The 25827-nt window shown below is 42.5% G+C and overlaps 1 protein-coding gene across 1 annotated transcript; it reads left to right on the top strand.

Moving 5' to 3' along the window:
* Positions 1 to 3428: 3428 nt before the first annotated feature.
* On the top strand, positions 3429 to 25120 carry LOC147729585 (small ribosomal subunit protein mS40-like). The gene is made up of 3 exons (XM_086954013.1): positions 3429 to 3432; positions 23311 to 23404; positions 24838 to 25120. The coding sequence occupies exons 1-3, from the start codon at positions 3429 to 3431 to the stop codon at positions 25118 to 25120; spliced, it is 381 nt and encodes a 126-aa protein (XP_086810139.1).
* The last annotated feature ends 707 nt before the right edge of the window (positions 25121 to 25827 follow it).

Here is a 25827-nt window from a genome sequence, read left to right as displayed (position 1 = left end):
CATACTGAGACTTATCATTCACACTTGTGGCATACATCTCAAAAGAAACATCATTGATTTAAGCAAGATTAATTAAAGCACACCTACTCTCACACCCACACAGGCACTCCTACGGTAAACAGTCTAGATATCGAGTTTATTTATTTCAACAGGTAATAATATCAAGTCCAAAATTTCGTAGGGACAGAATATCGAAATCAAGAATATCGACGACCGGAATATCGGCATGAAGGTAAGAAATATCGTTTTTGTTAATATCGAAGTTAGTAATATCGATAGCAAAAAAATTGATGTTACTAATATCGATATTAATATTAGTGTTATGTATTTTATTTTATATGTTTATTTTTATAATTTTTGTTAATTATTGAACTAGTTTTAAAATATATGTATTACATTTTTGAAGTTAGTAATAATATATTAAGTACATTTTGCGTTTTAGTACTGTAGCAGGCTGTGGGTTTATAGGGGAATAGGGTGGGAAGTAATTTAATTATAGTAAATTATTAAATATTTTTTAGGAATTATTTTTAAATACTTTTAAATACATTTTGCGTTTAGTTCTGTAGCAGGTTGTGGGTTTATAGGCAATAGGGTGGGAAGTAATTTAATTGTAATTAGGTAAATATGTAATTTGTATTTATTGGTATTGATAAATATTTTTATGTTAATTAATTATTCATTGGTAATTAAGTTTTATTCATTGGTAATTATTTTTTATCAATGTATTAATTGGTAATTATGTTAAGTGTATTAATTTATTATTGAAGTGTGTTGTGAGGTTACATGGTAATAGGGTGGGAAGTAATTTAATTGTAATTAAGTAAATATGTAATTTTTATTTATTGGTATTAATAACATGTTTATGTTAATTAATTATTCATTGGTAATTAATTTGCATTCACTGGTAATTAATTTTTATCACTGTATTAATTGGTAATTATGTTAAGTGTGTTGTGAGGTTACAGGGTAATACTGTGGGAAGTAATTTAATTGTAATTAAGAAAATATTTGTTTTAGTGTTGAGTATTGGTAATAAAATTATTGTTAATCAAGTATTAATTGGTAATACATTTTTAATAATTATTACATTGGTTAAATAATTGTTTATTAATTATTAGTTGGTAATTACATTTTATTTTTTATAATGTTTTGGTATCTAGCAATAATGTATTGTTAATAAATTATTAATTGCTAAATTATTTTTATAATTATTGGCTTTTGGTTTTTCATGTTGTTTTATTTTTTGTTAAAAAAATGTATAATTATTATTTAATCTTATTTATTTTAATTGTTAATTAATTATTAATTGGTAATTATTTTTAAATACTTATTTATTGATATTGTTAATTAATTTGTTGTAATTTAATAATTAAATAGTTATTTTTTTTATTAATATTTTAATTATTAGTAAGTTGTTTTGACCCCTATGCTATCCAACACTTTCCCTACTGTTGCACCCTCTGGAGTTGGAATAGTCATTTTTTACCCCTACACTATCCAACACTTTCCGTACTGTTGCACCCTCTGGAGTTGTAATAGTAATTTTAACCCCTACACTATCCAACACTTTCCCTACTGTTGCACCCTCTGGAGTTGGAAAAGTAATTTTTACTCCTACGCTGTACAACACTTTCCCTACTGTTGTACCCTCTGGAGTTGGAATAGTAATTTTAATCTATATACTATCCAACACTTTCCCTACTGTTGCACCCTTTGGAGTTGTAATAGTAATTTTAATCCCTACGCTATCCAACACATTCCCTACTGTTGCACCCTCTGGAGCTGAAATAGTAATGTCTACCCCTACGCTATCCAATAATTATTGTTTTAGTTAATGTAGTGTCTTATTTATTTGTATGTGTATGTATGTATTTATAATTTATAAATAATTTTTTTAACAATGTATAAGTTATTTGAGTAATTAATTATAAATATTAATAAGTATATATATTATATTTCATATGTATATGTTTATTTTTTTACATTATATGTATTACTCTAAATATATTTTTAACTACGTTTATTTTAATTATATGTACTATTTATTTAATTTTATAATATTTTTAAATATTAAAACAATATTTTTTCCAACTATATTTTTTTCTCTATATTTTTGTACTTACATTAATGTAGATAGGACTTCGATATTTTTGATGCCGATATTACACCTCCGATATTTTTGACGTTGATATTTTCGAAGTCGATATTCTGTCAGTGATTCACTCCTACACCCACTCACAGACACACACAGGCACTCACACACCCACTCACACACCCATAGCACCACTCACACACCTACTGACAGCCGTACAGAGGCACCCACTCACATACCCAGACAGCCGCTCACCCACCCACTCACAGAACCACAGTTCCAGTCACAGACGCACACAGAAGCTCACATACCCACTGGCAGACACTCAGACATCCAGTCCCAGACCCAATCACTCATACACCCACTCACAGATGCACTCATACACCTCTCATTAACCTATATTGAAGAAGTGTGGCTCAATGGTTAGAGCGGCAGACCCTGATGCAGTGGTCTAGCCCGGGACCAGGGTTCAATTCCCGCCTCAGCGGGTCTTGGGCTCTACTTCCTCGGACATGATAATTCTCGCCTCGGTGCCTATTCTAATCATGGAGTCCCACTCTGCAACTATGGGCAATAGCTTGCTTAATCTCCACAACGGCCCCAACAACGCTTGGATGCCTGGCTTCACCATTGGGGGTGCCCAGGAGTGGGCACTTCACTGGGAAAGGCCAGGAAGGGTTGCTCAGCGGTATCCGTACAAGCGCCGAGATGCCTCAGGGGAGTTGTGCGCTATACAAGTACCTCTACATACATTTACATTTATACAGCCACTCACACACTCATTCTCAAAGTTTACAGGTTAAAGTTATGAAATACATCAAAAAAAGAATTCACTAAAAAACAAAATGTTACTGTGATGTTATACTCAGGCTCAGATTTTGATAGAGCGCGCAGTTCACCCGGGTCACTGGGTTTCCCGATTCTCACACGCACTGGGCCCTGGCGTGCACCTTCAAACCAATGACTTGCGTTTGGCGTGAACCGGGTGAGTTTATACACGCTACTATGAGTAATCCGGGGTTGACTTCTCACCACTGCTGATCATGTACCTGACTTACCACAGGCACATTACTCCAGACGGATCAGGAGCTAGCAGGGAAAAGGTGACAGGGGTCCTAGAAGAAAATACACTTTATAACCCAAAATACATTTGTCCACACTATGATCCGAAAAATGACCACAGACACCTGATAAGTTTGAGAGTTTATATAGGAATTTTCAAAGTGAATATGTCAGAATTAGCAAAATACAAAATAACACATCAAGCATTAAGATCACAACCAAAAGGTAACTATGTATTAAGGCAAGAACCATTTGAGTATACGTGAACACTATGGGTAAGAATATTAAGAACCAACTAGTCACTGCAAGTTTATACTAGGACATGGGATGTGAACGGGACCTAAAACATTTATCTAGGCTATTATACTATCCTGCTAAGTTCACGGCAACCATACTAAAGGAAAGGGAAAATTGGGAACACACTATTACGTATGATAAATCAATGATATCCTATAAGAGGGGAGAGAAAAGGAACAAAGCTAAGAAACGAGCGCATATACTTGGTATTTCAAAGGTGATAGAGCAATATCACAGGCAAGAGTGCTTTATTAGGAAAGTAGTGAGAGAGAGAGAGAGACGCGTCGCAAACCCACAGTCTAATAATTACCTAATTCAGAATGAAGACCAACCCTGGCCACGGGTCAGTTGGGAAGACGGGGACAAGGACCCTCAGGGAATGAAATACCAGAATGTGAGCAGGTACAGCTCACGGAAACTCAGGACAGGATACCCCTCAGGATTTGGTTCAGGACTGGGCTCACCAAGGTACGACCAACACCCACAGCTTCGGAAGCAACGCCTGCGTTACCCCTCTCTGCAAGTAATCCGCCAGTAACCCCGATTGGGTTTTCGAATTTCCCAGCAAAGTGCTTCGCCAGCACTTAAGACTATTTCCACCCCTAGGAGTTTGTGGAAAGTATGGACAGAGTGCTCCGCAGCACTCTAGATTGAGCACCTATAGAGTTCGTAGGGTCAGTGACAGGTCTGCTACTCGGACAAGTCGGACAATTTTCCTAAGCTATACTAGGGTAATTATACAGTTTGGGGACCCTTAGACCACCCACCAATGTTGCAAGTGACAGTTTCTCACATTATGATTGGTCAAGAGAGGTGGCTCGGACATTGTCACCTCCTATAATTCAACGTTCCCATCATAAATTTGAATTTTGCTTATCCGCCCCTTGGGTTCACGTTCCCATCCATAGGAATACAATAGAAAATACGAGTGTACAAGGCATAGCAACAAAGTCTCTGGGTTTCAAGGTGAGTTTCATCATCTTGTGCTGGGTTCTCAGGCGCATTGGGCTTCAGGAGCCAGCTGGCTTATTTCAGCTTCTGCGCAGTAGAGTTTCTCCCCGGTCACATGACGGTGCCCAGCAGAGCCTCAAGTATGGCTCCACTCCCGATTTTCCCAGCCCCAGAGACGCGATACATGAAAAGTAAGCGAGAACAAATTAGAATCACATATAAAATGATCACACTGTATACCATGCTAAAATTTTAACAAACCCCTTACTTTATAACTTCTATAGCATTAAAGTTTAGTGCGAAAAGACAGATAGGCGAAAGCAGCAGTAGCAGGCAGAGTGCGTGGTGAGAGACAAGCGGCCATGTTTGCAACAGTGCGCATGAGCACAGATTCCCTCCAGAATGCGAGTGCGTCACATCACATGGGTATGACCGACGCATGCGCAGACTGAATTTCAGCGAAGCAGCCATTTCTTCTAGTGCAAGCTTTGTTAGTATGAAAAGACACACAGGCAAGCCTCGTGGGGACACCCGCGTGTTGGGGAAAATGCTAAATAAATGACGGACAGTTGGATTAATATGATTATACATTAGACGAGGTTCATGAATGAGAGCAAGTCGCTTTACGTGCGAATCCTTGCTCCATCAATTTCACTCGTATGAAACCATAGACAATAAGCAGTGATAGTTACCTGAGCTAACTATAACTTATGTTCCTGCAATGCACTACTTATGACCTAACATATTACATCACTCATGACATGGTCAGTAACATCACTGAGGACATCTCAAACAACATCACAGAATACATTATCCTGTGACTGTGAATGTTTTCTAAACATTTGTGAGTGTTAAAGGTATGGTAAGATAGTACAACTGTTAAATTAGTAAACTTTGTGTACTACTAATGACTGATATTAGTTGCAATACATATTATGTGAGTGACTGTGTGTATCCATGTGTGAGTAGGTGCCTGAGTAAGTGGTTGTATGGGTAAGTGAGTGGCTTTCTTGGTGTGTGAGGGTGTGTGTGAGGGAGTGGGTGACTAAGTGGGTGTGTCAGTGATGTATGAGTGAGTGAGTAAATGAGAGAGGGACTGTATGGGTGTGTGTGTGCTTGTGTCAGTGACTGTATAGGCAAATGAGTACATGTGTTGGTATATGTATTTAGTGGGCATGTGAGTAACTATATGGGTGCGTTAGAGGCTGTGTGAGTGACTGTATGGTGATTGACTAGGTGTGTAAGTGTCTGTATGGGTGTATGAGTGGGTGTGTAAGTGTCTGTATGTCTGTATGACTGGATGTGTGAGTAGTTATATTCGTGAGTGAGTGGGTCCATGAGCAGCTGTATGGGGGACTTAGTAGTTTTGTGAGTGGCTGTATGGGTGTGTGTATATGTGAGTGGCTCTATGGATCAGCGAGTGGGTATGTGAGTGCTTGTATGGGTCTGTGAATGGGGTTGTGTGCGCGTGTGTGGGAGTGAGTGTATGAGATGTTCTATGGGTGTGTGAGTGGTTCTGTGAATGATGTCATCCGTGATGTCATTTGGATGCCATAAGTGATGTCACTGATCATGTCATGAGGGAAGTAATATGTGAGGTCATAAGCAGTGTATTGTGGTGGCTGACATTCTAGTTAGCTCAGGTATATATTGTGTATATATAAATGTTTATATATTTTACATGTAAAAACTGCTGCTGTGATGTGCGTTGGCATGTAGATATACCAGACAATGCCAGTAGATTAAGAGAGGATTTATTGGAATTTAAATAGATACATAAATGACTCCACCAGAAGTAGATGTGGTTAGATATTCAGCGCTGGTCTATCTGGCTCAATCGCGCTCCAGTGAAGCCTCATAACCCGGACATTCTATGACATCGTTGGGTAACCAGACATGCAGGATACCACACATCTCCCTCTTTTGAAACAAAAAGGAAATGCCCCCCACCTTGAGAAATGCAATTGAAACCTAAACCACAAAACTACCAGGCAATGCAACATTTCACAGCATCATAAGAACACAGAATACCAAAACAATTAAGTACCACAACACACCAACAAACACTGACACAAACACACACACAAATCCAAGGAAAAATCATAAAAACTGTTTTTTCAATATTCATACAATGTTTACTTGCAATAGATATATCCCAACCCCCACACCCAGGAATCAAAAGAGCATCTTGTGACTAAGCAGTGGGTATCTTTCACCCCACAAACTCATCCCCTGTGAGGACAGTTAGGGACGTATTTACAATGTCTGGTGCATCTCTGCAAATCAGCATGGATGCGCCAGAACAGATGCGACACACAAGTCTCCCCTTGCGCCACCACGGATGCGTCACATTTACAATGCGGCGCACTGTGGAGCAAGTTTAGGCGGATGCATGTGGTATCTTGTGGCGTAAGGGCGGCAAATTTGCTGGACTTGCATCGCGAGCGTGTCGCAATTCCAGCAATGCACAGGGGCCCACATAAAAACTAACGCAAGTTTCATGTGGCACAGGGCTTTACAACATTACGCATCTCCCTAGATGCGTCACGTTGTAAATAAGGTGGAACGTGGCACATGGTTTACGCCGCTGCTGGATCATAGAAGTGACACAACGTAAATGTGTCGCAAGGGCTTGTAAATCTGCACCGCAGTGTGTTAGTAACACGTGTCTTTCAACCCACGATCTTATCCCATGTAAGGGCGGCTGGTGTTTTCGCAACATATATCTTTTATTCCTCACACTCATCCCAAAAAAGAGTGTCTTATGTTTTACCAATGGGATCCTTTTCTCCACGCACGCATCCGACAAAAGGGCGTCTTGTGTTCTAGCAATGGGTTCCCTGCCACCGAGGGAGAATCATGCGAAACAAAACAATGCTGGTTAACAGGTACTCGTTCACAGTATTTTCACACCCTGAGAACAAACAGAATATAGGGCACACCACAATACATGTACTAACATCCAATTTGAAATAGGGAAGAGACCCCAGGCAAATCTGAATAGAAGACAAGTGAAATGTAGATGCATTATGCACAAATCCACAGTACAAGAAAAATATTCACTAATTTACCACATCAAGCAACCACATATACTTTGAAATACTGTGATTAGTAAACTGCATAGCAAATGCTGGTGTATGTGACTGTTTCATAATGCTACCAAAACTTGAAAATTCTGAAGTTGAATACCACGAACTGCAGCCATGGTCTCAGGAAGATAGACTTGCGAATATGTCCCACATCTAATTTAAACCAAGTAGTGGTTTAATCGTCAACATGTGACATCACAATTACAAGCAAAAAAAGCAGAATTATGGTGAAATTACACCAACATAAACTGCCTGAAAAAAGTACCTTTCACGAGGCAGTATCACCTAGCTGTTCTGTGGTGATATAATGGCACAAGCATTAGCAAAGCCAAATAGGTCTCACCTATGCAAGAGCTATTGGCTTTGCCAATATGTTTTAGCCATGCTGTACACCAGCCTCTCCTGCTGCTCAGCATGACTAAAATTTAGTGGGGTAAAGGAGAGTGGAGTGTGGTAGAGTGGAGTAGAACAGAGTGTTATGGAGAGGCGTAGGCAGTCGAGGTGTGGTGTGGCATGGCATGGCATGGCATGGCATAGAGTAGCATTGAGTGGTGTAGAGTAGAGTTGAGTGGTGTGGTGTGGTGTGGTGTGGTGTGGTGTGGAGTGTTATGGAGTGGAATAGAGTAGAGTGGTGTAGAGTGATGTGGAGGGAGGGAGTAGAGTGTCATAGAGTGGAAGGGCGTAGAGTGCCAGAGTGGAGTAGAGTGTTATAGGGTAGAGTGACATAAAGCTGAGTAAACTGTTGTAGAGTGGAGTGGCATAGGGTGGAGTAGAGTGTTGTAAAGTTGAGTGGCGTAGAGTAGAGAGGAGTGGCACAGATGGTCAGAGTGAAGCGGCATGGAGTGGAGTGGCATAGGGTGAAGGAGTGTAATGGAGTGGAGTAGTGTGTCATAGAATAGTGTGGAGTATAGTGGCATGGGCTGGTGTAGGGGGAGTTTGGTGGAACATTGCTGAGTGGAGTAGTGTCGTAGAGTGACAAAGGACGAAGTAGAATGTCATAGTGTGGAGTAGAGTTTAATGGAGTAGAGCATCATAGAGTAGAGTAGTGTGGAGTGGAGTGTCGTAGAGTGGAGAAATGTGTACTAGAATGAAGTGACGTAAAGTGTAGTGGTGCAAAGTAGATTGGAGTAGAATGCATTGGCTTTGGGTAAAGTGGTGTAGAGTCCATTGGCATAGAGTGCAGTGACGTAGAGTAGAGTGGTACAGAGTGGATTGCAGTGGTGAAGAGTGGTGCCACAGAGTAGATTGGTTCAGTGAAGAGTGAAGTAACGTAGAGCCAAATGGTGCGGGGTAGAGTGCAGAAGTGTAGAGTGGCATAGAGTGCAGTTACATAGAGTAGAGTGGTGTAGAGTGCAGTGGAGTGGAGTGCAGTGGTGAAGAATAGATTAGAGTGGTGTATAGTGGGGTGGTGCAAAGTAGTGTGGCATAGAGTGCATTGGCGTAAAGTGCAGCAGAGTGGCGTCAAGCTGAGTGATGCAGAGTAGAGTGCAGTGGTCTAGAGTAGAGTGGCATTGAGTTCAGTGGCAGAGAGTGCAGTCTTGCAGAGTAGAGTGTCATAGAATGCAGTGTCGTAGAGTGCGGTGGCATAGAGTGCATTAGCATAGAGTAGTGTGGTGCACAGTGCAGTCGTGTAGTGTCAAAGAGTCAGAGGTGCATAGTAGAGTAGGGTACAGTGCATTAGCATAGAGTAGAATGCTGCAGAGTAGAGTAGAGAGACATATAGTGAAGTGGCATAAAGTGCAATGGAGCACAGTAGATTAGTGTGGCATAGAGTAGAGTGGCTTAGAGTGAATTTACGTACAGTGTACTGGTGTAGAGTGTAGTAGAGTGGCATAGAGTGGAGTGGTGCAGAGTAGAGTACAGTGGCATCGAGTACAGTAGTGCAGAGTAGAGTGGTGCAGATTAGAGTGGCATAGAGTTTAGTGGCAGAGAGGGCAGCGTTGCAGAGTAGAGTGTTGAGAGTCCATAGTGTAGATTAGAGTGGCACAGAGTGCATTGCTGTAGTGAGTAGTGGTGTAGAGTGGTGCAGAGTAAGTTGAAGTAGAGTGCAATGGTGTACAGTATAGTGGCATAGAGTGAAGTACTGTAGACTAGAGTGTTGCAGAGTGGAGTATAGTGAAGTACAGTACAGTGGTGCAAACTAGATTCGCATAGAGTGCAGTGGTCAAGAGTATATTGGTTTTGAGTAAATTGGAGTAGAGTGCATTGGCACAGAGTGCATTGGCATAGAGAGCAGTGGCATAGAGGGTAGTGGCACAGAGTAGAGTGAAGTAGAGTGGAGTGGAGTGGCACGGGGTAGATTGCAGTGGCACAGTGAAGTGGCATAGAATAGAATGGTTCAGCCTGTAATATAGTGGTGTAGAGTAGTTTTTTTTCAGAGTGGAGTTAAGTGGCATTGAGTTTAGTGGCGTAGAGTAGAGTGGCATAGGGTGCAGTGGTGAAGAGTGCAGTGGAGCATAGTAGAGTAGTGTGTGGTAGAGTACATTGACATAGAGTACAGTAGTGTAGAGTAGAGAGGTGTTGAGTGAAGTGCTGTAGAGTGGAGTGGTGCAGAGTAGAGTGCAGTGACACAGTGTGGAGTGGCATGGTATGGAATGATGCAGAGTATAGTGCAGTGTTGTGGAGGAGTGCTCAGTACGGTGGAGCGTGGTAAAATGAAGTATGCATGGTGTGGCAGCGCACTGCCATTATAGATAACACATCTTCAATTGAAATTACCATTACATGTGCACATACATACAGTTTTAAAAAAAAGTATACAATGATAATGTATGGAAATGTCATCACCTAGTGTATTGATTTATTTTGATCATATTAAAATATGTTATGTTACCACCAGACTTTAGAAATACCAAATAATGTGCTTACTTTTGTGCTAAGCATATTCTGAAATATTTGCACAGTTCAAATACAGACATTTGCATTGTGGGTTATTTTCCTAGGAAAAAAATAACATTGTACAGCACACCCTGAGTAGCCAGCATGAATGAATAAATCTTCTCACTTTGAAGACAGGGAAAAAAAGTAAACACCAAGCTCCCTGGAAGACAGAGCCTGACAGTTGAGATCTGTTTTTGAATGCATTGCCAATGTGACAAGATAAGAACAAGATTTAAAGGTCTGTTTACAGAAATTCAGTACTTGTTGATGAATACAGTAATTAGGATTTTGGCAAAGGAAGGGACAAACTCAAGCTGGTCAGCCTAAAACAAATAAAGCCAGTAAACAAATAGAAAGCAAGCAAATATGAGTTAGAAACCTAGAGAGATACTCAGGCTCGAGGTATACGCCTTGCTCTGCGGCGCTTGTGGGAGGAGGCTTGTGGATTAAAAAAAAAATCAGGAACCTGGGAATTCTGATGCCTGGACTAGGCTAGCATGCTCTGGCACTTCTAGGAAACGACAACCAAGAAGGTGCTGCCTGTGGAGGCACTCTAAGGAGGTCATAAGGATGGTGGGCGGACTTTGCCCACCTGCCATCCTCACGGGGGTTGAGACCTCCTGCCATAAGGGCAGGGGTCCCGTGGTGGGGATTAGGATGCGCCCGCCACAGTGGCGGGCGCATCCCTCATTTTTAACATTGTGGCGGGCGGTGCTCTCTGCACCACCCGCCACAATGCTAAAAATGCATGTATGCATTTGCATACACGAAGCGGCAGGCACTGCTTGGTGCCTCCTGCTTCATGCATGCAAATGCTGGGGGGTACCACCAGTGTGCACCCCCCACCTCTCCTTCACTCTTCATTTCCGCTTCTGCATTGCATGTAAAAGTACAAAACATGTTTTTTATGGGCAAATGTCCATCTGAAGAGACTGCCAGTACCAGTTGCCTCCACGGTTGATCAGTTTGACAAGCTATTATTTACATTCCAGGCAGCCAAGTCCATGAAGGTTTTTTGTGAACTTCGATAATAGAGAGTGAATCTAGGAAGTTTCTTAAGACATGCATTTGATTTTAGGCACACCAGGCTTTATCAGCAACTGTCTATTAAACCGTCACCAACTTGAAAATTTGGCAGTTACAAAGCCTCCAGAATATTGAGGAAATAGTCCATTATGCAAGGTGCATCCTGAAACCACAGGTTCTTGGTTAGCCATTGTTCTTAAAAAGTGCTGCTAAGTTTTCACAGGGCTGCCAGGTAAAATGGAACTGGTTGGGTCAAAAGTATATACACAATCACCTTGCCAATAACTTCCAAGTAGAACAGTTATCTTTTACACCTCTAGGACCATTTGAAGCTCGTCGCCACTGTTGTGATGCAGGTTGGCATGTAGAAATATGCAGACAAGGTCAGTAGATTAGGAGAGGGTTTAATGTAAGTGGAATGGATACATAAATTACCCCATCATTAATAGTTAGATGCAAAGCCCAGTTCTATCTGGCTCAACCGCCCTCCAGGAAACTCTAATAACTGTGATATTCCATAACATCACTGGGCAACCTGACAAGCAAGATACCATACACATGTATGTATTTAAGTAAATGTGTTTGTGTATAAATATATATATACTAGCAGCCCGTCCCGACCTTGTCCGGGTGCTTTCAGGCTTCCCCCTACATTGCCCAGTGGCTCCGCCCGCCCCGTCCCCCGCCTGCCCCGACCCTCGCCTGGTGTTGTTAGTCCCCGTCCCCCGCCTGCTCCGACCCCCGCCTAATCCTCCTCCTTCCAGACTGACCTCGTTTTTCTTCTTCTTTTGGTCAAGAAGTAAACTTTATTACATAAGTGTTGATTCACACACAGTCCTTTCATCCTGCTCAGCAGGAATAATGAGCAGGGCCAGAAAGAGTTCCCCGCTCTTGCTGCCCCCACCCCAAGTGCCACTCGGACGTCGATCTTGCATGTCGCCCCAGTGCTGTTCCTCCTGGAAACCTCCATTCGCGTCACTCATCCCACAGCGCCCGTGCTTCTCCCCTAGCCTCACTCTAGCTCTCAATAGATTGTCCACTCGGGCCCTCTCTGGTCTGGGTAGCAGGTACCTCCTCCTTCTTGAGGTAGCGCCAGTAGATATTCCGGATGAGGGCCACTTCTTGCTCCGGTGGCTGTTGCCATTCGTACCAGGGGTACCATGCTGCCCCTGTCTGCAGGGCGGGTGCGGGGGGAGTCTTTAGGTTTTCCTCGTCTTCTGGGGCGGGATCCCTCCCTTGTGGTTCCTGCGGTAGTCGGCATATGTCCTCAGACCCCTGCTCCTGTTCCTGTCGTTCCAGCCTGCTGCCCCACGTAACTTAACGTTTGCTTTAGTAATTTTTCAATTGTAATTGTTTCCTCTTGTGTCATTACTGGTCCTATTGTGAAGCGCACTGACACCTTCGGGTAAAGTCCGCGCTATATAAAAACGCATAAATAAATAAACCCTGGACATATCTCCTCTTTACACTCCTGGACTCACCTTCCCTGCCCCCCTCCTTGGACTCGCCTCTCCTCCACTGCTCCCCTCTGTACACTGCTCCCCTCGGTACACTGCTCCCCTTTGTACACTGCTGCCCTCTGTGACTCACGAACAGATCCACTTCCGGGTGACTGGAGGCAGCGGCCGCACTGAGCGGAGGTTTTTTTTATTAAAGCATGCTTGTTTTCGAAGAGTGACGTTGCCCTGTCAAATGTCTGCTTACAGGTCAATCGTGGCAGAGTCAGCACAACAGCGAGGGCCGGAGGGAGCATCCCCGCGTCGGCCGGCGCTACTTTGGGGGGACTACTTTTTTTATTTAATTAATTTTTTAAATAAGGTTCTTTTTTTAAGTTTACATAGCTTATAACCATCTACACACCCTGACGATTTGTACGGTGTATCGGGTGTGTAGATTGGCGCAGTGGTTCCCGCGTTTACCCGCCTCAGAGCCTGCAAGTTTCTCCTTTATTATAGTAGTATAGATATAGATATAGATGATGCATGAAGCGGCAAAGGATGAATTAATACAATTGAACCTGAAACAAAGCGTCCATGTCATATAAAAGTCTAGATAATGCTATAAATAGTTATGTTACATTTTCATATTGTACAGTACACCATTATTTTTAAAATGGATGCTGTTTCTTGAGGTCTGTTCAACTCGCTCCTGCTCATGCCTCCTCCCAATCAGTGTCCTGCTGCAAAGCCATCTCACTTCTTGTTTCGCGGATTCTCAAGCAAAGGAGGTCAAAGAATCAGCACTGTGCAATATATTGTTAGAAAGTGTGTATTGTGAATGAGGCTTTAATGATGTACCTATAGTATCGTTTTCAAGGACTTCCGCTGAAGACGTGTGAGTTGCATGAGCCATTGTTCAAGACTTGTTTCCCTTGTGTTATACATTTCCGTAGTGCAGTCGCTGAAGTTTTATCTTACCTTAAAAAATGGGTTAATGCTCAAATAATTGCATGATTTTAATTATCACATTGTTCTGTCACGTTGCCATGTGACACTAATCATATTCATGCTATGCTGAATTTTCAGAATCTATAAATAGATTGTGTGGTTTTGCTATCAAACCTCCTGAAATCCTGTATATTGCGGGAGATGATTATTATTTTTGCCTGTGTGCTTTTTGTGGCTTCCTTTTCAAATAAGGGGATACTTTGTCATTTTCCGATGCCAGTGCTCTTTATGAGTTTGACATTTGCTGCCCCTGTCTGCAGGGCGGGTGCGGGGAGAGTCTTTAGGTTTTCCTAGTCTTCTGGGGCGGAATCCCTCCCTTGTCGTTCCTGCGGTAGTCGGCATATGTCCTCAGACCCCTGCTCCTGTTCCTGTCGTTCCAGCCTGCTGCCCCACGCAACTTAACGTTTGCTTTAGTAATTTTTCAATTGTAATTGTTTCCTCTTGTGTCATTACTGGTCCTATTATGAAGCGCACTGACACCTTCGGGTATAGTCCGCGCTATATAAAAACGCATAAATAAATAAACCCTGGACATACCTCCTCTTTACACTCCTGGACTCACCTTCCCTGCCCCCCTCCTTGGACTCGCCTCTCCTCCACTGCTCCCCTCTGTACACTGCTCCCCTCGGTACACTGCTCCCCTTTGTACACTGCTGCCCTCTGTGACTCACGAACAGATCCACTTCCGGGTGACTGGAGGCAGCGGCCGCACTGAGCGGAGGTTTTTTTTATTAAAGCATGCTTGTTTTCGAAGAGTGACGTTGCCCTGTCAAATGTCTGCTTACAGGTCAATCGTGGCAGAGTCAGCACAACAGCGAGTGCCGGAGGGAGCATCCCCCCGTTGGCCGGCGCTACTTTGGGGGGACTACTTTTTTTATTTAATACATTTTTTAAATAAGGTTCTTTTTTTAAGTTTACATAGCCTATAACCATCTACACACCCTGATGATTTGTACGGTGTATCGGGTGTGTAGATTGGCGCAGTGGTTCCCGCGTTTACCTGCCTCTAAGCCTGCAAGTTTCTCCTTTATTATAGTAGTATATATATATATATATATATATATATATATATATATATATATATATATATATATATATATATATATATATATATATATTCTTTCCACGAATCACCTCAATAAGAAATGATAGCCCGGACACCTCTTCTGTGCAATAAATGATAGATTTAATGGCAATAGCAACGCGTTTCGGCGATTAAGCCTTGATCACGCCTACAATCTCGCCAACAAACATCAGTTTTTAAATCTCAAAACAAGTGCAATTGCATCTGGATTTGTCAGAGTGTTATTATTTAAACGTTTGACATACCAAGATGGCCGACACAGTTACCATCAAGTTGTGTATACCTGCAAAACAGTCTCTTTTCTATTTTGTTTGCACTTGTTTTGAGATTTAAAAACTGATGTTTGTTGGCGAGATTGTAGGCGTGATCAAGGCTTAATCGCCGAAACGCGTTGCTATTGCCATTAAATCTATCATTTATTGCACAGAAGAGGTGTCCGGGCTATCATTTCTTATTGAGGTGATTCGTGGAAAGAATTTATCGGGACCGCTGGTGCCCAGCTCGGACCGCCCGCTGACAGTGCTTCTCCACTACAAGCACTCGTGGAAAGGATATATATATATATATATATATATATATATATATATATATATATATATATATATATATATATATATATATATATATATATATATATATATATATATATATATATATATATATATAAATATATATATATATATATATATATATCTATATACCTTTATTATAGTAGTATAGATATATATATATTACATACTGGCGGTCGCCAGTAGGTAGTTATAGTTAGGACCTAGTTTCCATAGGAAATCCTCAACATTCTATTTGGAATAACTTTGGCCCTGGTTGAAGAATCTTAGCGAATTTCTCAAAGAAGATGGCTCGGTCCGCTGCGCTCCTTCCCTAAAAGTTTGGGGGGGGATTGGTCAAGTGGGGGCTGAGATAAAAGGGGGGTCCCAAAACGTGTTTTCTCCATGTTATTTTCCATAGGACCTTTAGACTCGGCTACAGGTCGAACGGGTGAATGGATTTATAAGAAATTTGGCAAAACTGTACAGTCCGGCTCGCAGATTACGCTTTTTTTGGAATGGTGTAAATCCGTTCAGTAGTTGCTGAGGAAATTAAAGTTAAAGTCAATTATATATCTATACGCGCGCACACGTGCGCGCACCCAAACGGCTGCGCGCGCGAGCGGAATTTTGCTGCGTGACGTCTGTTAACGTTCGATTCGAAGGAAATCAGGAAGTGTTGACCGCCATTTTGTCATTGCGAGTAAATATATTGTTGATTTCAAAGCGTTGGAATATGGAAAGGGGAGAAGGTAGAGATTGTTTTGCTGCGTAGGTTTTCTCAGGGTGTGCAGTAAGGCCCTTAAAGGCGAAAATATACATATATATTTTTTTTAAAGTTGCGTGGTGCGCGCACTCGGTCGCGCACACTTTTTTACAAGAGTGTGAAAATGGAGATAAATCAGAAGTTTGAGTGCTTAGATATAAGGTGGCTCTGAAAAGAGCCATTGTGTTAATTGAGTGTTTTCTGCATTTATAAGTAAGTACCGATGCAGAGCCTGATGTTGCAGAGGAAGATTCTGTTTCCCTCATTCGTGAAATGAACACCGTCTCTCCTATAGACGTCTTGCATGTGGTATCGCAAGTTGTTGTGGTAAATAGAACCCATGCTATAATCTCTGAGGAAAGCAGAAACAGATTTATTTACATGTCTCCTTGCTTTCTCAAATTGTGCACAATGTTGATTGGACCAATTCCATTTCTGTCTTTGGCATATATTGGAATATACCAAGGCAGATCGAGGAAAAAGTGTCATCAATTGTCGAAAGGTGTCTTTTAGAAGCATTTCCAGACCTACCCCAGTGATTGTGCCTAGATCGTTCCCACCACAGTGCACAATTATAAGGTCTGGTTCTGGAAGATGCATAAAAGTTTTCACCAATGGAATCAATTGGTGACATTTCAATCCTCTTTTGCCAATCCATGTTATGTGTACATTTGGTAAGCCGAGGTTGCAAATTCGTCTGCTTACTGCATATTTTTCACTCCAGTGAATATAACTGTGTCCTATTAGCCAGACCTTCATTTTCAAGGGATTTGTAGTCGTCCTCCCATCGGTTCTGGAAGTGGAATGGTAGTTAGAAGTTGAAATTCTAAATAAAGAAAAAGGAAGAGGCTGGGTGTGGTTTAAAAAATAAAAATGATTGGTTGATTGTAAGAAGTGGAGATTGAACAGTACGTTGCATGTTAATGTTTATGTTAAACGAAAAGTACTATTGGGTGTGAAAAAAAAGACATGTAACAGAGCTGTGGATTGGCAGGTATTTCTGGAGGGAAAACAGTGTTGTTACTTTGCTTTAGAATGTTGAGATATGAACTTTTGACCTGTGCCTTCAGCCAGGTGCAGAATGAGGTGTTACCATGGAAACAGCCAGAGATGGCAGTGGGTGATGGGTGACTTTTATGTGACATTGAAAATATTGTGAGGGAGAACCAACTGAAATGTAAATGCTTACGTTACGCGCTCCGCGCCGCGCCCCGGATTGCTTCCGGGAAGCTGCGCTTCGCGCCTCGCGCACCGGAGCACTTCCGGGTGCGCTAACGCGGCGCGTCATATGACGGATTACGCAACAACGCGATACGTCGTTGGGGCTCCACCGGAACTGATCGAATTGGTAGTCTACAGTGTTTCTGGATGTTTCAGACTGAAGCTGGCGTCAGCATGAGAGCACTCCGTGGCTATGTCGTGGCCATTCCGCGAGCAATCATGGCAGTCGCTCCCCACCGGAAGTCTGCAGGAGTCGGGGGCCTCGGTGACTCTTGTAGAATCTTCAAGGCTGAGGGGACGCTTTTGGGAATGGGGCTCATGCCCTAGCAGTCAAGCGTCCGAGTTCCAGGGTTGCCCAGAGCCATCCTTGCAGGCCAGGCCCAAGTCTGTGGAGCCGACCGCCATTTCCTGAGCTCCGTGGCAGCCGCCTGTCGCTGTATCGGAAGAGTGGGTGCAATTCAGCCGGATGGCGGGTGAGACGGTGTAATAGCAAGAGCAGGCGTAATTCAGCTGGCCGAGCGAGGCACTGTGCCGCAGGAGCAGGCGGAACTCAGCTGGCCGAGTGAAGCGCTGGGGTGTAGCTAAGAAACCTCCACCTGGTGAGGTGGGAGAGGCTCGTTCGCGCCGCCTCTCCCTTCCAGTGCACCCCACGCCGTCTCCTGGCGCAGGTATATGTGATGGTCGGACCAGGGCACCGCAGGACGTGTCTTCAGGTCAAACGGATTGTGGGACAAGGTCCAGAATGGAAGAGGCATCAAAAGGCAAGAAGTTCCACCTGACCCCGGCAGCCGGCCGCCTATGTCGGGGGCGATCTCAGGCCATACCAGGGGAACAAGACTTGGGGAGGGGGCAGGAGCCAAGCGCCCCCTGCGAGTCCGCGTTTCTTGGACCCTGAAGTATGGCACTCAACATCCAGAACTTATGACATTTGTGCAAGGCAGGGACATCGAAGCCTCTCAGGGACCAAGTATATCCAGAGTCCTTCCTACAGAAGGTGGTGGGGTGGCGGCATTAGCAAGGCATCCCCCCACACAACTTGTCGGACCCTGAAGTATGGCACTCAACATCCAGAACTTATGACATTTGTGCAAGGCAGGGACATCGAAGCCTCTCAGGGACCAAGCATATCCAGAGTCCTTCCTACAGAAGGTGGTGGGGGTGGCGGCATTAGCAAGGCATCCCCCCACACAACTTGTCGGACATGACCTCTGGATGTACTGGGTGTTCAATTTCAGAATTGAAACTACTAAGAAGCAATTAGAAGTGTTGTTTTCATGTTGCAGTAGGCTGCCATGTAAATAGTTATTTAATAAAACGTTTTATCCTGTTACTTTGCTGGTGTGTTGTATATATTTATAATATTTGCATAGTGTTTGTCGTTATTTTGGGCGGGGTGGGCGGCGGAGCCGAGCTGTCTTGCAGCCATCATGGCGTCGAGCTCGGTTCCTCTCTCTAGTTTCATGTTTTTTCTAACGATTTATATGTTATAGTTTGCTAGCACGATACAGCGGATAGTCCGCATTTTATATATATGTCCTTTTTATTAGGGGGGTCCTCCGGTGGAGTCGGACGATCTACCTCTAATAAACGGTCCGGGTTGAACCAACTACCAACAAACGGGGCAGAGATAGGCATGACGGGTTACAAAGGGGACAAAAGTGTGCACTACCTATCCTTCACTATCTGCAAAAACTAAACAGAGTATTGCGACTTTATGCTTATTTGTGAACAGAGAATGACCCAAAGAGAACCAATTTCGAACAATCATAGGCTATTGGCAGTGGGCAGAGAGGCCATGACACAGAAAATGGCTGTTACTTACGTGCATGATGGGGCCTAAAAGGGACTAGATGGCGTGGCCACTGTTTCGCGACTTTCACTTTACTTTTAACAATGGCTGTGGTGAACATAAATGAACGCCGCTTATGTATACCTAATTTTAGTCATTTTCCACAAAAAAGCTTTTGATATTTGCTATTAAAAAACCAAAGAAAATCACTGAAAAAACCATAGGTTATAGACCATATATAGTTAAATATCTGAAGTCCATCTCTGCACTCGATGGAGATACAGGTCGTCGATCAGAAGATGTGCTGGCCACCTCTAATGGTAATAGCGTGGCCAGGGCTCTTGTCGTTGCCTCTGCAAATTGCAGAGGGTGCACTTGTTTGACATGCCGCACCATGGTATGTATGGAAAAGGAATATTTTTTTGCTGGATTTCTTCTTGAGAGAACCAAGTCACATATCGTGCAGGTTACTTTTGGTGCATTCACTTTCTTTTGATCTTCAGGATAAGTGAGAAATTGCCAGATGAAAGATTTATTTTTCCTTATTAAAGGTAGTCGATCATTTTGGTCAGATTCGGAAGATGAATGAGATACGGTAGCCATTTCACCAAAGTCTTCCGAAAGATGTAGGACGTTGTTCTCTCTTGAGAGTAGAAAAGATAGTGAGGGAAGTGGGTGGAGTGCAGCGTGTAAATTCCAGAATTGAAACTATTAAGAACCAATTGAAGTGTTGTTTTCATGTTGCAGCAGGCTGCCATGTAAATAGTTATTTAATAAAACGTTTTACCCTGTTACTTTGCTGGTGTGTTGTGTATCTTTATAATATTTGTCGTTATTTTGGGTGGGGTGGGCGGCGGAGCCGAGCTGTCTTGCAGCCATCATGGCGTCGAGCTCGGTTCCTCTCACTAGTTTCATATTTCTCATGAGGGGTTGTTCCCAATTTTTCTATTTTAGCGAGGTCAAAAAAAGATCTCATCAGTGGCCTACTGATTTTGCTCGATTCCTTTTGTTTTTTCTAACGATTTATATGTTATAGTTTGCTAGCACGATACAGCGGCTAGTCCGCATTTTATATATATGTCCTTTTTATTAGGGGTGTCCTCCGGTGGAGTCGGACGATCTACCTCTAATAAACGGTCCGGGTTGAACCAACTACCATCCTGATTTTGTATATCTTCTGAGCTGGATTTAAGCACACAATTGTTAAAGTATGAAACGTTTTATATTTCTAAAAAAAATACCAAGGCGTGTACATCCGGTAACGCACGAAAGTTTAAAAAGACATTCGGCTCCATTTACTGAAAAGTTTCATAAGAATAAAAAAGAAGTCTAGGTACAGTCTCTTTGACGTACTATAAGTTCTTTGAGGGGTGTATGAAGAAATTCAATAAGTTCAAATCGCAAGGTTTTTACGAAATATATAGGCAGGTGCGCGCACTCGGTCGCGCATGAAAGCCTGGAAATGCGATATCCATTTTATTGACAACTGTTGCCGAGAGTGCGGACACCGGGTCGCGCACGAAAGTTTAGTAAGGCTATTTTTATTTACAGACAAATTTTAATGTGTTTAAAAAAAGGCAAGGTACAGACTTTCGAATTCTGTATTGCTTTACAAGGAGTCTCTATGCAACTTGAACAGTGAAGAAAACGGCTTGTTTTCGAAAAAAATATTGCTAGAACTTTATTGCCAAAAGTATAGGTTGCATACATGACATTTTTCTGAATTAGCATTTTAAAAACCAATGAAATTCACAGAAAAAACCATAGGTTTTACACACGTTATAGTTAGGAAGTAGCATTTAAAAAACCTATGAAATTCACTGAAAAAACCATAGGTTTGACACATGATATAGTTAGCTGGAAATTTTACTGACATAAAACCAATGAAATTCCACGTTATAGTTAGTTGGACTCACTATAACTTGCGCGTGCAATGCACTGCTGATGACGTCACATATTACATCACTCATGACATGGTCAGTGACATCACTCATGACATCACTGATGACACCATCCAGTGAATATGTGTCTTTCTGAAAAATAAATATTAGTGAGTAATGTTTAAATATTTAAATATATATATTAGTGTTTCACTTTGTGTATAAGTGGCTACATGTGTTGGTAAGTAGCTACATGCGTATGTATATGGGTTATTAGATGTTTCTCTTAGTATCAGTATGAGTGTCTATATGGTTTGGTGGGGGTATTACTTAGCACATAGATGCATGATTGACTGACTCTCTGTTTGTATGTGTTTTGAAGACAGCATATGTGCAGGACTGTATGGGTGGATGAGTGTGTATATGTGTTTGTTAGTGAGTGATTGACTGTCTCACTAGTGTCTTTATCAGTAACGACATATGTTTTAATCTAGTATATGTGAATATTGATGTATATAAGTGAGTATATGTGAGAGTAAGAGATTGTAAGAGTTCCTGTTTAAATAAGTATGTGTTTCTATAAGTGATTGTTTAAGAGAATAAATATGTGTAATTTTCAATAGAAGTAAGGTGTGTATAACTCTATATTCAAATAAATGGATGTTCAATAGTTTATTTGCACGTGTGAGTATGTGTGTGAGTAACTTTTCGATGACTGTCGGTGTGTAACAGGATGTATAGGTGTATCACTTTATATGATGAGTGAGTATATGTATGAGTGACTATATAGAACTGTTGGTGAATGAGTGGATGTGTATATAGATGGTGGAATTACTGAATTACTTGTTGTAACTGATATGGGTATCTCCATTTTTTTTAAATTTCAGTTTCTATTTTTGAATATGTGTTTCAAGGGTTACATTACAGTGAAAGGAGGTCTGTCACTATGTCACAAGGATGGTGTCATCAGTTATGTCATGAGTGATGTCACTGACCATGTCATGAGTGATGTAATATGTGACGTCATCAGCAGTGCATTGCACGCGCAAGTTATAGTGAGTCCAACTAACTATAACGTGGAATTTCATTGGTTTTATGTCGGTAAAATTTCCAGCTAACTATAACATGTGTCAAACCTATGGTTTTTTCAGTGAATTTCATAGGTTTTTTAAATGCTACTTCCTAACTATAACGTGTGTAAAACCTATGTTTTTTTCTGTGAATATATATATATATATATATATATATATAAAAAATATATATATATATATATAGATATATATATATATATATAACTATATATATATATATATCTATATATATATCCTTGCAATCTCTGTTCACCACGGCGTTTTACACCAAACAGAAAGGAGGACCCCAAAGCGGCAGATGAATTTTAAGTGGGAAGATTTATTTGCTCATACGAAATGGTATTTCAGGCATGACGCGTTTCGGTTAACTGGTAACCTTGATCACATCATATCAGATCAGATATCAGATATATATATATATCTATACTACTATAATAAAGGAGAAACTTGCAGGCTTTGAGGCGGGTAAACGCGGGAACCACTGCGCCAATCTACACACCCGATACACCGTACAAATCATCAGGGTGTGTAGATGGTTATAGGCTATGTAAACTTAAAAAAAGAACCTTATTTAAAAAATTTATTAAATAAAAAAAGTAGTCTCCCCAAAGTAGCGCCGGCCGACGGGGGGATGCTCCCTCCGGCCCTCGCTGTTGTGCTGACTCTGCCACGATTGACCTGTAAGCAGACATTTGACAGGGCAACGTCACTCTTCAAAAACAAGCATGCTTTAATAAAAAAAACCTCCGCTCAGTGCGGCCGCTGCCTCCAGTCACCCGGAAGTGGATCTGTTCGTGAGTCACAGAGGGCAGCAGTGTACAAAGGGGAGCAGTGTACCGAGGGGAGCAGTGTACAGAGGGGAGCAGTGGAGGAGAGGCGAGTCCAAGGAGGGGGACAGGGAAGGTGAGTCCAGGAGTGTAAAGAGGAGGTATGTCCAGGGTTTATTTATTTATGCGTTTTTATATAGCGCGGACTTTACCCGAAGGTGTCAGTGCGCTTCATAATAGGACCAGTAATGACACAAGAGGAAACAATTACAATTGAAAAATTACTAAAGCAAACGTTAAGTTACGTGGGGCAGCAGGCTGGAACGACAGGAACAGGAGCAGGGGTCTGAGCACATATGCCGACTACCGCAGGAACCACAAGGGAGGGATCCCGCCCCAGAAGACTAGGAAAACCTAAAGACTCCCCCCGCACCCGCCCTGCAGACAGGGGCAGCAAATGTCAAACTCATAAAGAGCACTGGCATCGGAAAATGACAAAGTATCCCCTTATTTGAAAATGAAGCCACAAAAAGCACACAGGCAAAAATAATAATCATCTCCCGCAATATACAGGATTTCAGGAGATTTGATAGCAAAACCACACAATCTATTTATAGATTCTGAAAATTCAGCATAGCATGAATATGATTAGTGTCACACGGCAACGTGACAGAACAATGTGATAATTAAAATCATGCAATTATTTGAGCATTAACCCATTTTTTAAGGTAAGATAAAACTTCAGCGACTGCACTACGGAAATGTATAAAACAAGGGAAACAAGTCTTGAACAATGGCTCATGCAACTCACACGTCTTCAGCAGAAGTCCTTGAAAACGATACTATAGGTACATCATTAAAGCCTCATTCACAATACACACTTTCTAACAATATATTGCACAGTGCTGATTCTTTGACCTCCTTTGCTTGAGAATCCGCGAAACAAGAAGTGAGATGGCTTTGCAGCAGGACACTGATTGGGAGGAGGCATGAGCAGGAGCGAGTTGAACAGACCTCAAGAAACAGCATCCATTTTAAAAATAATGGTGTACTGTACAATATGAAAATGTAACATAACTATTTATAGCATTATCTAGACTTTTATATGACATGGACGCTTTGTTTCAGGTTCAATTGTATTAATTCATCCTTTGCCGCTTCATGCATCATCTATATCTATATCTATACTACTATAATAAAGGAGAAACTTGCAGGCTTTGAGGCGGGTAAACGCAGGAACCACTGCGCCAATCTACACACCCGATACACCGTACAAATCGTCAGGGTGTGTAGATGGTTATAAGCAATGCAAACTTAAAAAAAGAACCTTATTTAAAAAATTAATTAAATAAAAAAAGTAGTCCCCCCAAAGTAGCGCCGGCCGACGCGGGATGCTCCCTCCGGCCCTCGCTGTTGTGCTGACTCTGCCACGATTGACCTGTAAGCAGACATTTGACAGGGCAACGTCACTCTTCGAAAACAAGCATGCTTTAATAAAAAAAACCTCCGCTCAGTGCGGCCGCTGCCTCCAGTCACCCGGAGGTGGATCTGTTCGTGAGTCACAGAGGGCAGCAGTGTACAAAGGGGAGCAGTGTACCGAGGGGAGCAGTGTACAGAGGGGAGCAGTGGAGGAGAGGCCAGTCCAAGGAGGGGGGCAGGGAAGGTGAGTCCAGGAGTGTAAAGAGGAGGTATGTCCAGGGTTTATTTATTTATGCGTTTTTATATAGCGCGGACTTTACCCGAAGGTGTCAGTGCGCTTCACAATAGGACCAGTAATGACACAAGAGGAAACAATTACAATTGAAAAATTACTAAAGCAAACGTTAAGTTACGTGGGGCAGCAGGCTGGAACGACAGGTACAGGAGCAGGGGTCTGAGGACATATGCCGACTACCGCAGGAACCACAAGGGAGGGATCCCGCCCCAGAAGACAAGGAAAACCTAAAGACTCCCCCCGCACCCGCCCTGCAGACAGGGGCAGCATGGTACCCCTGGTACGAATGGCAACAGCCACCGGAGCAAGAAGTGGCCCTCATCCGGAATATCTACTGGCTCTACCTCAAGAAGGAGGAGGTACCTGCTACCCAGACCAGAGAGGGCCCGAGTGGACAATCTATTGAGAGCTAGAGTGAGGCTAGGGGAGAAGCACGGGCGCTGTGGGATGAGTGACGCGAGTGGAGGTTTCCAGGAGGAACAGCACTGGGGCGACATGCAAGATCGACGTCCGAGTGGCACTTGGGGTGGGGGCAGCAAGAGCGGGGAACTCTTTCTGGCCCTGCTCATTATTCCTGCTGAGCAGGATGAAAGGACTGTGTGTGAATCAACACTTATGTAATAAAGTTTACTTCTTGACCAAAAGAAGAAAAAAAACGAGGTCAGTCTGGAAGGAGGAGGATTAGGCGGGGGTCGGAGCAGGCGGGGGACGGGGACTAACAACACCAGGCGAGGGTCGGGGCAGGCGGGGGACGGGGCGGGCGGAGCCACTGGGCAATGTAGGGGGAAGCCTGAAAGCACCCGGACAAGGTCGGGACGGGCTGCTAGTATATATATATATATATATATATCAAACAAATGCAATCTCCTGAGCTCCGACCACAGCGACCCACAGCGACCCAGGAAATCACGCGGATCCAGCAATTGTAAGCACAGTTTTTTATTTAAAAGCTGAACCAAGCAATCTGACGCGTTTCGGGCATCCGCCCTTGCTCACAGACAGTCAGAATTGGTAATGCATGCGTTTTAAATAGTAACCACTGAGCAGTGAAAAAAGTGAATTTTGTTTCTCTCTTTTTTTCAACATACACCTCGTGATAATAGACAGCGAGGACAAACTA

This window comes from Lissotriton vulgaris, chromosome 2_1 (assembly GCF_964263255.1).
Source record: "Lissotriton vulgaris chromosome 2_1, aLisVul1.2, whole genome shotgun sequence".
Taxonomy (NCBI): domain Eukaryota; kingdom Metazoa; phylum Chordata; class Amphibia; order Caudata; family Salamandridae; genus Lissotriton; species Lissotriton vulgaris.
The sequence above is the reverse complement of the archived record's forward strand: the minus strand, read 5'-3'. Positions and strand labels throughout refer to the sequence as shown.